Raw genomic sequence first — 13,182 nt, forward strand, 5'->3', positions numbered from 1 at the left:
TTGTGACATTTTTGGAGGTTAATCTAGTTAAGAAAGTTTTACCTGGAATGCTTTCTTGCATCTATTAAAATAATCTGAGTGGGGTTTTATTTTCTCTTTCATTGTTTTAGTATGATTAATTGCAATCACAGATTTTCTGATGTTGTCATCCTTAAAGTCTTGGGGAAATTTTAGTTGTTTTTATTACTGATTAATTCATTTTTCTACTATTTTATTCGGACTAAAATGTCTTAAGTGAGATTGAGCTATATTTTTCTTTCATTGTTTGGTCATCTTGTGGTTTTCATATCAAAATTATTCTTTCATTTTAAAATGAGTAGCATAGCTTTTTCTTTTTTCCCCTCTGAAACTAGTTATTAAACCTCACCACAGATGGGCAGAATGTGGAGGTGGGTAGGGGGGACTGTGGGTTTGTGCAGTGTTTATTCAAGCCCTTTTATGGTTTATTGGCCTATCCATCTTTCTATTTTTTCTTTAGTCACTGTGATAATTTTATATTTCTCACTAAATTTGCTGATTTTCTCTAGACTTTCAAACTTATTGGCAGAGAACTGATCATAACATCCTCATAGATTTCTAAGAACCTGAAGCTATCCCCAGTTTTGTCCTCTTTTTTACCTCTACTCTGTGGTTGTGTGTGTATACCTTCTCTCATTTTCTTGAACAGTCATGCTAAAGTATGGTCTACTATTAATATACCTACCTAAGCTTTCTTTTTGGTTAGTATTTGGTTTGGCTCTCTTTCCCATTCATCAATGCCAGCGCTTTGGTTTGTCTGTTGCTTTATAGCAGCATTAGCTGGATTTTTAAAACAGCAAGTCAGATAATCTATATTTTATTAGAGTAGGTTCATCTCTGCATTCTTATGATTCTTGATCTATTTGGACTTTTTCCCATTATATTTCATGTTTTAAATTTACTATGAAATTTCTTTACTTGGATTTTTTTCTTCCTTTTCTGCCTTCTTAAACATTTAAATTTTCTTATTGCACATTTTCCTTCTACCAGTTGAGAAGTTAAATATTCTATTTCAATCTTTTTTAGTAATTACAGTTAAATTTTGACATCTACAATTAAGTCTGATGTTAGTCAAAATCTCTACCCTGCTCCTAAACAATATAAAGACCTGAGAATAATTCTCATAACTTTCTCTCACCATCATATTATTATTTAATATTTTAATTCCATTTTATTCTTTTTAAAAATATGTTTTATTGAATTTTACAGAGCTAGGAAAAGAGAGAGAGAAACATCGATGAGAGAAAAACATCAATCACTGCCTCCTGCATGGCTCCCACCAGAGATTTGAGGCTGCAACCCGGGCATGTGCTCTGACCAGGAATTGAACCAGCGACCTCTGGGTACATGGGTCGATGCTTAACCACCCACACTGGCTGGACCATTTTATTCTTAATTAACACTGACTTTATAATTATTCAAAGTGTGTGTATACATTTTTGGGGATTGTGTGTGTGTGTGTTGAACTTTCTCATTCTATCCTCCCTACTGTTAACTTTTCCTTTAATATTTTTCATCTGTTAATCTCTCTGTGCTACCTTCTGGGTAACTTCCTCAGATTTAACTAGTTCACTAATTCTCTCTTTTGCTGCACCCAGTCTACTTTTCAACCTATACATTAAAATTTTTATTTTAAGAACTATATTTATTATTTCTATAACTTCTTTCTCTTGTCTCCTACTGTACATGTTTTTTTCACACCCTCTAACGGCTTTTGTCCCTCGCTTTATTTCTTTGAACACATAAAATATGTTTATTTTAAAGCCACATTCATATAATTCTGTTATTTAATTCTTCTGAGTTATATCTTCCGTCTATCTATGGTGGCTCCTTTCCTGGTGGGGTGTACAGTTGTGACTATAAGCTTGTTTGTAGTGGGAACTGTTTCTTTAGAAATCATAGGTGTCCAAGGATATGGAAGTATGTTTACCGAGTAATTTCAGAGTTGCTTTAGCAGAAGGTAGGGTTGCATTTCAAGCACCCTTTTGGCTTTGCATCTTAGAACTACACAGACAGTCTGCATCTGGAACCCATACCTGTGTAAGTTTCTGGTATCTCATGGGGACTCTCTTTTAGCTCTAACGGCCATTATCAGGCAGCAGTCTTCCTGCTCAGAACCTAGGAGAGTGCACCAATAGTTTTAGAACTCCTTTTGCAGATGGGATGGCATTTTGTGACTCGGAACTTCATGCTGATGGCTCAGTTTCAGCATCCCATTCAGATGAGGCCTGTGGCTCAGACATAACTTCCAACTCAGACCTGAGGTCCCCAGTCGACCAGTCGCTCAGATCTTTCTTTATTTGGTTCCCATTTGCCTCTGAGTCCCTTGGTTACAGTTCTCATTTACATCTTTAATTATGAGTTTCCTTTTGATGTCTGGCACCTGGAGATTTTTACCTTACTGATGTCTAGATGAGTTAGGTGTTCTTTGTATAAGTCTTTGCATTGTTATATTTTATCCAGAATTCCTATGTCTTTAGAACAGGGATGGTGTGCCTTCCATGTCTGCTCAGGTTACCATATTGGCCTGACATACTTATATTACCTCTCTAATGAGGAAAAAATACAAAAAAAGTTTTACAATACAAAATGTTTAAAGAAACATTTTATTTTGACTAACCTTCTTTTCTCCATGCTTCTCAGTGCAGAATTTGAAGAACCACATAATTATGAGGCAATAATTCCATATCTGAGACATTCTGGCAATTCCATTAACCTGCACACTGCAGAAGAAATCGCTGGTTGTAAGTCTGCTAAGCCAATTAATATTGTAACCCCGTGTGGAATGAAAATGTGTCAAAAATGGTATTTTCTCCCCACTGACTATGAAGTTAAACATCCACAGCCATGCTGCTTTACCATATAATTCCCCCCTCCTTTGTCTAGTCTCTTACAAATATAAATGCATCCAGTTGGGCATGCGTGCTATCTCAGGACTCAGCACTGCCTTCTCTCTGCCCTCCTCTGGCCTTTCTTCACTGATCTAGATGCTTTGCCTTTTGTCACTATGTGGTAGGAAAAGATCAAGATATGGTTATTCGTTTTTCTTCCTTGTCCTCCTATTCAGTCTTCATCTCTCTTCTTGCAATGTCTTTCCTGAAGTCGCTGAAGCTTCATGTATGGAGAGGAAGATAACAGACCATGGGAATTAGGTCCCTTTTGTGTTTAGCCTTGATAGGAGCATAGGATTCATTTAATGGCTCTGACCAATGGTTCAGAGTTACATCTTCTTGTCTCTGGTATCGCCAAAAAAGCTCAGACTTTTATGTGAAAAAAAAGAGACCCTTTCAGGGAAGAAGATGAAGAAGCAGAGATTCATAGCATTTCCACAAATTTCTATGTCTCTGTCCTGCCTGTAGGATCAGTCAGTTCTCTATGAAAGGCGTACATGTTGGTGCCAGAATAAACACTAGCATTTACTGACCTTGTGTGATGGGTCCCAGTTCTGTGTTAGGTCTTCTGTGTACATCCTGCTGATAGGGTGATTTTACCCTACTTTGAGAGATGGGAAACTCAAGGTGAGAGATTGAGTAACCAAAGTCACATAAGGGCTATGTGTGGAGCTATAATGTGAAATGGGCTCAGACTGCCTCTGAGATCCAAGCTCTTCCCACCACTTTATGTTGCTTCTCCTTCAAGAAGGTTTTCATTCTCCCCTCTGCTAGTTGTCCTCTTCTCCCAGCTGGGATGCTGCTGTTCAGTGGAGAGCGTTATCTAACTCCCCGTGAAATGTGAGCAAGGACTCCAGTGCTGTGGGTTCCTAGTCCCTTCCTGACCCTCTGGGGTCCAGCCCTTTGAACTTTACATTTCTATCTCGATAGCAAGTTTTTATGGCAAGACTTACTATTAAACTTTGTTTTAAAAGCAGCATTAAATTATGAATGTGTTATTAACTGTGCATACATTACGCTTTTTTGGTAGTCCTCTGCTCCACCAGCCGGGCTATGGAAGGGACTGTATCACCCTTTTTTATTGGCCTTGTCAAGTAAGGTATCTCTGAGCCTTGGTTGGCCCATATCTAAGACAGAATCATAATATCTCCCCCACCCAATGGCAAGGAGAAGCAAAGAAACCATGATTTGTTAATTCTTTAAATAAATATATATGGTAGGTAAATAAACTGGAGGAAGGAAAGAAGGTATTTTTTTTAATTGGAAAAAAATATCCATACTTTGAATGGATGAGGCCATCTGTGTCATAAGCAGTCATTTTAAATGTATTAATAGCTAAACAAAGTTTTTAAAGCAAGTAATAGCAGAATGTTTGATTCAAAAACCAGTAAAAATAACAGTGTACAATTACCCAAGTTGACTTATATATTATTAATCATCCACCCAGAATTTTAGGTCTGTGTGTCAACAATCCCATGTGGGTAGTCCCTATGGAAAACCTAGGGTTTCCTTTCCTTTAAATATGGGTTGTATGTTTAGAATCATTATGGCTTAAGAATGCAACATGACATTTGGTCAGTTTTCTAAACTAAAGCTTTAGGACTCTAGCAGAGAGAGGAAAAAAAGAAATGGGGAGGGGAGGTCCTACTCATTATGCACTCATTAACAGTAAGGGAAAACTTTTATAGATAACTTTTAAGCAAGGAAACATCAAACTAGCAATTTCATTAAAAAAAAAAAAAAACTAAAAAAACTAAAAACACATCACTTTCTATACAACAGTGACCTGCTAGGTATGTTAAGTTTCTTACATCGACTCCTTTAATCTTCCCATTATCTCTGTATGGCAGATACCAACTGACCCCATTTCATAGATGTGTAAGCTGAGGTTCAAAGAAATGAAGTAATGTGTTTGCAGTCCCACAGGTAGTATCCGGACTGGGTTTTGAACCCAAATTCTTGCCACTACTTGTGTTTGTTAGATTGGCATCATGTCATTAAATAAAATCCACAGAACTATTGAAAAAAATCAAAAGGTCTTCCAGCCTGAGTTGTGGTCTGACTCTTCTTTTCAAGCTGCACTAAGAAACTTGAGATGGGTGGGAGAAAACACTTTTAGACATGCTATGGCAGTCATTTTGTTGAAATGGGATATAGACTGTTTCTGACTTTTTCCCCCTTTCCTTTTCCTTTCAAGTTTGTCTTCTGAGCGCTACCACCCAATTTCAGTGATTTCTCTTAACACGTTAGGCACCCAGGCAGTCACCGGTGACTGACACTACACTTTCCATCTGGAAGACAAAACAGGCTGGGTACTTAATGTCTTAATCATAGGGAAGGAATGTATTTACCCAAACAGGAACTCAAAATTGTTTCAAATGTTTTCATTGATTGTACATTCCATCCTGGAAATCCCCATAAAATTAAAACTGTGATCACTGACCCCGAACTTCCCAAACCACCTTGATAAAGCCTTACATAGATCCGTGTGAAGGTGGAGAACACTGAACTCTCGTCTTGCATAATTGATTTCACACTGGGTACTGTATGAAACTGGTACTATAAGGAACTGCCTTGAAATCATTCTTTTTCATCTTTATTTTAGCAACTTATGAAGTTGGAATTGAAGAACTCCAAAAGGTATTGTTTTCTCTCTTCTTTATTTTAAATATATGTATTTTTATTGATTTTAGAAAGGAAGGGGGACAGAGAGAGAGGGAGAGAAACATCAATGATGAGAGAGAATTGCTGATCAGCTACCTCCTGCACACCCCACACTGGGGATTGAGCCCACAACCTGGGCATGTGCCCTGACCAGGAATCAAACCTTGACCTGATTCATAGGTCAATGCTCAACCACTGAATCATGCTGACCAGGCACTTCCTTTCTTCTTAACAACTTTCTAACTAAAACAGTGTGCAGAGTTTATTCCGAAGACGTTTTGATTAGGAGGGAGAAAAGGTCCTTGTGTCAGTTTCCCCCTGATGTCTGAGGCTCTCAGACTCGAGCTGATAAGGTTCTGAAGCCTGAGCCCCAGTGTCAGAGACAGAAGACGTGTCATGGAATGGGAAACGCTGATCCTCATCCACTCCCAGCCCCTCATCTTTGGCGCCCAACTGGCTGTTACTTACTGTCTCTTCGGGGGGAAGATGTCTTTGGCACAAGACAAATTTGCACATCCCAGGCTTTCACAGACTGCCCAAACCTTGAAGGCACATCCTTGGAGGCACTGTAGCAACTTGATTAGGGCCCAAGCACAATCCCTGGCCTTGATCCCAGCCGCTGGCTGTGCAGCCTGAGCCTCCATTTCCTCACCTGTAGAACGGAGGTAACAGAAATGCCCACCACTGGGATCACTGTGAGAATGACTATAAGGTAAATTCAGATACACAGTTTAAGAGCCAGTGCCTGGAGTCTGGTCCACGCATATGGTCTCTCCCAGCTCCCATTGTATCTTCTGTAAAATGGTGTGTTCTCCAAGAGGGCAGGATGCACATGCCTGTGGTTACCACACCTGCAGTGGCAGATGTCAGTGCAGAAGGGGTCCAGTACATGTCTCACTAAACTTCTGTGAGAACTAAGTGAGACAGAGGAGGTAAGCACCCAGCACTGCAGGTGGCACACAGTAGGCACTCACCTAACGCTGTGACTAGGTCCGTTAGGGTTCTACTCTTTTCTTACTGGGTACCGTTAGTCTAGAGCAGCCGTGGGCAAACTACGGCCCGCGGGCCGGATCCGGCCCGTTTGAAATGAATAAAACTAAAAAAAAAAAAAGACCGTCCCCTTTTATGTAATGATGTTTACTTTGAATTTATATTAATTAGTTCACACAAACACTCCATCCATGCTTTTGTTCTGGCCCTCTGGTCCAGTTTAAGAACCCATTGTGGCCCTCGAGTCAAAAAGTTTGCCCACCCCTGGTCTAGAGCCTTTAACTTTCTGCTCCAGTTTTCTGGGCTTACTGGAAAGGACTGCTCGTCTGTGGCTAAAAAACTCTAGGTGGTTATTATTCCTACTAGTGAGCGCAGAAGCATTCTATTAAAATGCTTCCCTTACCTGGCAGCATGGGCAAATAATCAGCTTCTCTGCGCAGTGCGCTCTCTGAAGGACCAAATTGTTTCCCTCACAAAATAAAGCAGCATGAACGTATTCTTCATTTTTAACTAAACCTTGCAGCCTTCAGACATGTTTATGTTCATCTCAGGATTTTCTCTCCTGGTGGCTGGAAACTGCTGTCACCCTTTCCTGGTGACGGGAGCGCAGGGGGCAGAGTAGGCAGTCCACGCTCCTAAGAGATGTTCTTGGGCCCCTGCAGGTGCGCAGACCAGTTGCCCTCACACAAACCACCACAAGTCTGTGCTGTCATCGTTTTCTGACGATTCTCATTTCTTTCTACTCTCACTATCTCCGTGTCTATCAGTGAGTCCCTCGTGTGCTCAGGCAGGTATGGACCAGGTCTGTGTGTGCCAGGCACTGGTGTGTACATGGTAGGACTTCATCCACAGCATCACTGGTGAGCGGGTACACTGCTTCCACTCTACAGGTGAGAACTCGGGGCCCGGAGGGGCTCTGTAACCTGTAATAACAGAGCAGAGATCTGAGATGAGGTCTGTCTCCCTGGTCCTACCAGTGCTGCCATCCGAGTGGCAGATGATACAGGAAAGAGAAACCAGTGGGCCCTGAATGGAGGCCTGGGTGTGCTGAGCTACTGGGCCTGGACTATGTGGCCGCATTTTGGATGCTGGGATAGTCTGTTTTCTTCAGGTTCTTGGCTAGATTCCAAATACGGAATGGCACCAGCGCTGTGATGAGTAAATACATGAGGACTGTGTTGTCATCAGTAGGACACAGTTTTCATGGAGTCAAACCCAGACCACGGTAGAGTTGAATTTGGATCACTGGGTGCGTGATCAATGCGGGAGAATTCCCAGCATGACCTGCACACTCTCCAATTTGTCCACTGAAATACTGCATTGCTCAAATATTACAAATGTGCACTTCCTCATATGATTCAAAAGTTTTCTACTCTACAGATGCATTCCTGGAAAGGTATGCAGCAAACTGTTTATTTTCCTATGTGAAATCATACATTCCCACTGGCATACTCTGTCATTTCAGAAATGCTTGTTTTCTTTTCTGACCTTCAGCCCCACTGGGAACAGTGCGTGGAAGTTTCTGTTGTCAGTGTCTGCATTTGCTTGTGCTGAGATCTCACCCACCTCTCCTTGCAGTCTGGTCTCTAATGATCTGTAACCAAGCAGAGACCTGGTTGATGAGGGTGCGTTTATGAAAATGACCATTTGCCTCTTTACTTTCAGCCTTGGAAGAGTTTCCTCCACCAAGAACATAGGTGAGTTTTATCTTCAAAAGGAAAGGGAGTAATCCAGCCGCTGATGACTGAACTAGTGTCTCCGATGGCACAGCTCTGATTCCAGTGTCTGACCTGGCTCAGCACCTCAGGGCCTGGCCAGGCACCTGATGCAGAGAAGGTGCTCAGGGACCCGTCCCTCTCGCCTTGCTCCAGCCCACGCTGCTGTCACTCAGCAAACACAGCACATGGGAGCTATTTTTGAGCCACTGGGGCTTTAGCTGTTACAGAGGCCTCGCCACTCTCCTCAGAGACTCCTGGATTAAAGGAAGTGTCACGCAATCCAGAAGGCATGGAACCATCACGGGAATCCCCAGGAACTTAACATTTCCCAAACGCACCATGCGGTCTCAAGTCCCTTTGCCTTTGCCCATTTAATTAGCTCGCCCCACCTTAATGATCTGGCAAACGCCTACTGACCATCAAATGTCCCTCCTACAAGAAGCCTTCCTTGATTCCCCTCCTCCAGCGAGTGGTAGCCAGTCCCTTCCCTGTGGCACCACTGTAAGGTACCCATGAGTTTGCACTGATGTCACTGTGGGTTTGTGTTTGTTAGCATGCCTGTTGATTTTCACCCTCCTGCCCACTCTCTTGCTATGAGCTACTTGCAGGCAAGGCCCATATTTCCTTGTTCTTGGTGTTCCTGGCCCAGCTCAGTTTGAATGAGACACATTTCAAGTGTTCAATAGCCACATGTGGACTGTGACCACTGTATTGGATGGTGCAAATTTAGGCTTTGTCCGGTAGGTCAGGGAGAACCATGAAAGAGTTTCAAAGCAGAGATAATGCACCCTCTCCCCATAATATTATTCCTGTAAATCACAATATTAAATGTGTGGAAACTCCTGGACAAGGTCTGGGGGATAGGAAGATGGATTACAAAGGACATGTATGTCAATAAGGCAAGTAAATACTTTAGAGCAGGGGTGGGGAACGTCTGGCCCAAGGGCCGTATAAGGCCCTCAAAATCATTTGGTCTGGCCCTGCCAAGACATTAGGAGTGACTTACTTAAATGTTTGACCAAATATGGCAGGCTAATTTTTAAGTTGATAATTTTGTATGGCTTGTGAATGGTGTTATAAATATCCAAATGGCCCTTGGCAGAAAAATGGTTCCCCAGCCCTGCTTTAGAGGAAATATCAATAATTGCAATGGGAACAAAAGAACTGGGTGATTCTAACTCAGCAAATGCTTTGATGACGAAGAAGGCATGCGATAAACAATGTGAGGCTTTCAACACTTTTATCACATTTCGTTCTTATGGCAACCATGGAAATTGGCATGTGACCTTTCATTTATACATGAGAAAATTTGATTTTTAGGAAGGTTAATCTTAGACTTAGAAAGAGGGACAGTGGGAATTAGAACCCAGTCCTCATTTCACAGTCCCCGTTCATCACAGGAAAACCAATAAGTGCTTCAATGGTGAACAAGAGTGCTGAGTAATTAGATGAATGAATGAAACTCCTTAAAACTCTTTCCCTCCCTCGTCTCTCAGAACAGCACTCTTCTGGTGTTTTTCCCTTCTTCATGCCCACCTCTTCTTTCATTGGAGGGCCCTTCTTTCTCTGCCTTCCATTGAAACATGGTTGTAGAACCATCTAATTCAGGGGTGGGCAAACTTTTTGACTCGAGGGCCACAATGGGTTCTTAAACTGGACCGGAGGGCCGGAACAAAAGCATGGATGGAGTGTTTGTGTGAACTAATATAAATTCAAAGTAAACATCATTACATAAAAGGGTATGGTCTTTTTTTTTTTTTTTTTAGTTTTATTCATTTCAAAGGGGCCGGATCCGGCCCCCGGGCCGTAGTTTGCCCACGGCTGATAGTTCATAGTAAGGCCAGAAACGGAACTTCTCACGTGGATGCTGATGCTCCCCAGCATTCTGTTCTTGGTCCTGTTTCTCATTCACTCTCCGCCTTGACTGTATCCTCCTCCAGGGCAGCTGCTGTCTACATATTGGTGCGCAGCCGTCCTTTGTGTCATTGGGAACACTGTGCCCTGCTCTTGCTACCCTGGGTCACACAGCACCAGTCGGGGGTGATTAAGAGAGTTCGGCCTCTTTGTAGCTTGATGTTTAGGTAGTTGACAAGGCAAAGCAGAGGAATTAGAGACAGATCCATAGGCACTACATTATAATACGAGATGGAAGGACAGAGTGCTGCAGATAGGGCATGCCTGCTCGAGAGAATCAGGTAGATTCCAGAGGTAATTTGACTAAGACAAACTGAGAAGGGTGCTGTGTGTTTCAGCAATAGAACATGTGGAAGGTGTGCCTAACAAAGGAAATGGAAGTAAAAAGGGAGAGTTGCTCAAAGTAGCATGGTAGGTTTGGGGGATTGTCAGAGTCTAGACTAGAACAAAAGTGCAGGATGGAGCAGAGGGAGATAGGGTGGAAAGAAAAGTAGGGGCCAGACCACTATGGAACTTAAGTTTTATCCTACAAGCAATGCGGAGTTATGAGGCAATTTTGAGCAGGAATTTACTCTGGCATTGATTGGAGCAGACAGAAACTCAGAGAAGCTATCTATGGTTGGCCTGATCCTGGTCCCCCTCACCTTTAAAAAAAAATGAAGAAGAGGAATTGACATCTGTTTGAATTCATTTTTCCCATTCATTTTCTTTAGGATTGAGTGGTACACTACCATCTAAGCACTCTAAACTTCACTTTTTTTTCCTGGGTGTCTCTTCGCATTTCAGCCCTCAACATGAAGATCAAGATAAAAAAATAAAGGAAAAAGAGCCACATGAATTGGAACCTCAGAAAACAGAAAAGGATCTACATCCAGACCTTATGTGCAAGGTATCTGTGTTCCAGGGCTCTAGCCCAACAGTGCAGTGCAGCTGTGTCATAGGGTCCATTCACTGGGTGACTTTTTAGAGGGCGAGGCATGCAGCCCTCAGAGTCCGAAGATGCAGTGGGTTTTGAAGGCATTTTACCAAAGAAGGAACGTGGCGACAACACTGAGCTCCAGCCTGGGCTTGTCCACTGAGTAGCCGGCGCAGGCCTTTGCAGTAGGGTGGGGCAGGTGTGAGTCCAGCAAGGCACCGAGTGGGCAAGACACAGAGACACTCAGGTGCCGACCGTGCACTTGAGCATGCCTGGAGGGAGGATTCTGTGCTCTTTGTCTCTAAGCTCTGTCATCTTATCTGTAAAATGAGAATATAATCACCATCCCCATTCCTACCCTCAGTCACGATGATAAAATGAAATAATGTACATGGAAGTGCTTTGTAAGCCTTAAGTTACCATAAAAATGAAATGTATTATTGTTGTCTATTGATTGATTGGTTGGTTGATAGTTTATTAATACTAAATACATTATATGTGTGTGTATTGATATCCAGTTGACACTACTCCCTCCAAAGCAGTGTGATTGGAGGCTTAAACAATAGGTTCCACCAGGGCTGCTACTAGTGCTTAAGAAATTCTAGATACCTGTATAATATCTACCTGTATAGAAACCGTATAATATCAAATTGTCTCAGGATCTTCTGCACGGATTGGATCTATCATATTGATGGTGGTGTTAGCCTGAGCTAGTGGGTCGGCCCAAGATAGGGCTGGACCAGGTTGGGTGTATAATTCAGAGAATTATGAAAGACAGGGACCAGCCTGGCTGGTATGGTTCAGTGATTGAGCAGTGACCCATGAACCAGAAGGTCATGGTTCAATTCCCAGTCAGGCAGATGCTCAGATTGTGGGCTCATTCCCCAGTAGGGGGCATGCAGGAGGCAGCCAATCAATGATTCTCTCTCATTATTGATGTTTCTATATCTCTCTCCCTCTCCTTTCCTCTCTGAAATCAATAAAAACATATTTTTAAAAAGAGAAAGACAAGAATCACAGCCAGGGAAGCAGCACTGTACGTTAAGGCCAGAGGGCAAGGGCAGGGGCAGGGCTATAAATGGGGGATAAGGTCATAGGTCAGGAAAGCATTAATCAGGAGCTTGTGAGAAAGGCAGTAGAGGAGCCTGGTTAAGATGTATTGACCATTAAAGAGCAAAAGCAAGATGTGCTCTCAGTGCTGGCCATGAGACAGGAGCCAGGTATGGAGTTGGACATATTCCTACATTCATTGAGTAGATTTGAGTTTGGGATATTATTAGAAGTTATTTGGAATGTGTTAGACAAATGTGGTGGGTAGTTTAGCTGGGCAGTGCTCTTTGGGGTCAAATACAAACTATAAGTTGGTAGATACATAATCCACTGTGATTCAAACTGACTCTAGGGCACAATCCCAAGGACAGACCCAATGAGAATCCATGAACTACTTTATATGGACTACCTGTGGGAAGGCAGCCACCATACCTGTGTGAAACATTGACTTCCCTATTTCCTTATTACTTTTCCTATTTAACTCATTCTTGGCTATGTGACTAAAAAGAATGCCCCTCCTAACACTGTCCTCTTAGTTTGCTTAGATCCCACCAATAACTAAGAAAATTCCATGCCTTTTATCTATTGGTTACTTTAGCTTTTTTCAAGTGCTTTCAAATATATCATCATAGTCAACCCTCATGTTCAGTTGTGGTCAGAATGACAGTAATCCCCTCTCCTGTTTCATGTGATCATTAGAAAATACTTAGATGGCCAGAAATGTTCGGATTCTCCTCCGTCTCCAGTGTCTCTTTCTGCAATGTATCCAGATCTTTCTGGAATGCAAATCTGAACAGGTTTCTTTCTTGCCTGGCTCACTGTCACTGTGAGATGAAGTCCACACACTGCCTCAGATGCAAAACCCTTCCCAACTCAGCCCCATTCTATCTTGTCTTTTTAGTCTCATTTCCTGTCTTTCTTCCCCTATTCTTTCCCCCTGGCCCTTCAAAGCTTCCCTTATCAGTAGCCTCCATACTATCCTCACAGGACACTAAATACCACATGCTTTTACTCATGCTGA

General features: G+C 42.3%; 1 protein-coding gene across 1 annotated transcript in view; it reads left to right on the forward strand.

The window, feature by feature from the left end:
- Window positions 1-13,182, forward strand: part of FYB2 (FYN binding protein 2) — a gene marked incomplete at both ends in the record, with an annotated part of 100,905 nt that overhangs the window by 59,558 nt on the left and 28,165 nt on the right. The window contains 4 exon segments of the mRNA XM_081085755.1: window positions 2,662-2,762; window positions 5,515-5,549; window positions 8,229-8,260; window positions 10,982-11,084. Coding sequence (XP_080941881.1) covers window positions 2,662-2,762; window positions 5,515-5,549; window positions 8,229-8,260; window positions 10,982-11,084 — 271 coding nt within the window.

The sequence above is a fragment of the Myotis nattereri genome (genome assembly GCF_964212035.1).
Source record: "Myotis nattereri genome assembly, chromosome: 3".
NCBI classification, from domain to species: Eukaryota; Metazoa; Chordata; class Mammalia; order Chiroptera; family Vespertilionidae; genus Myotis; species Myotis nattereri.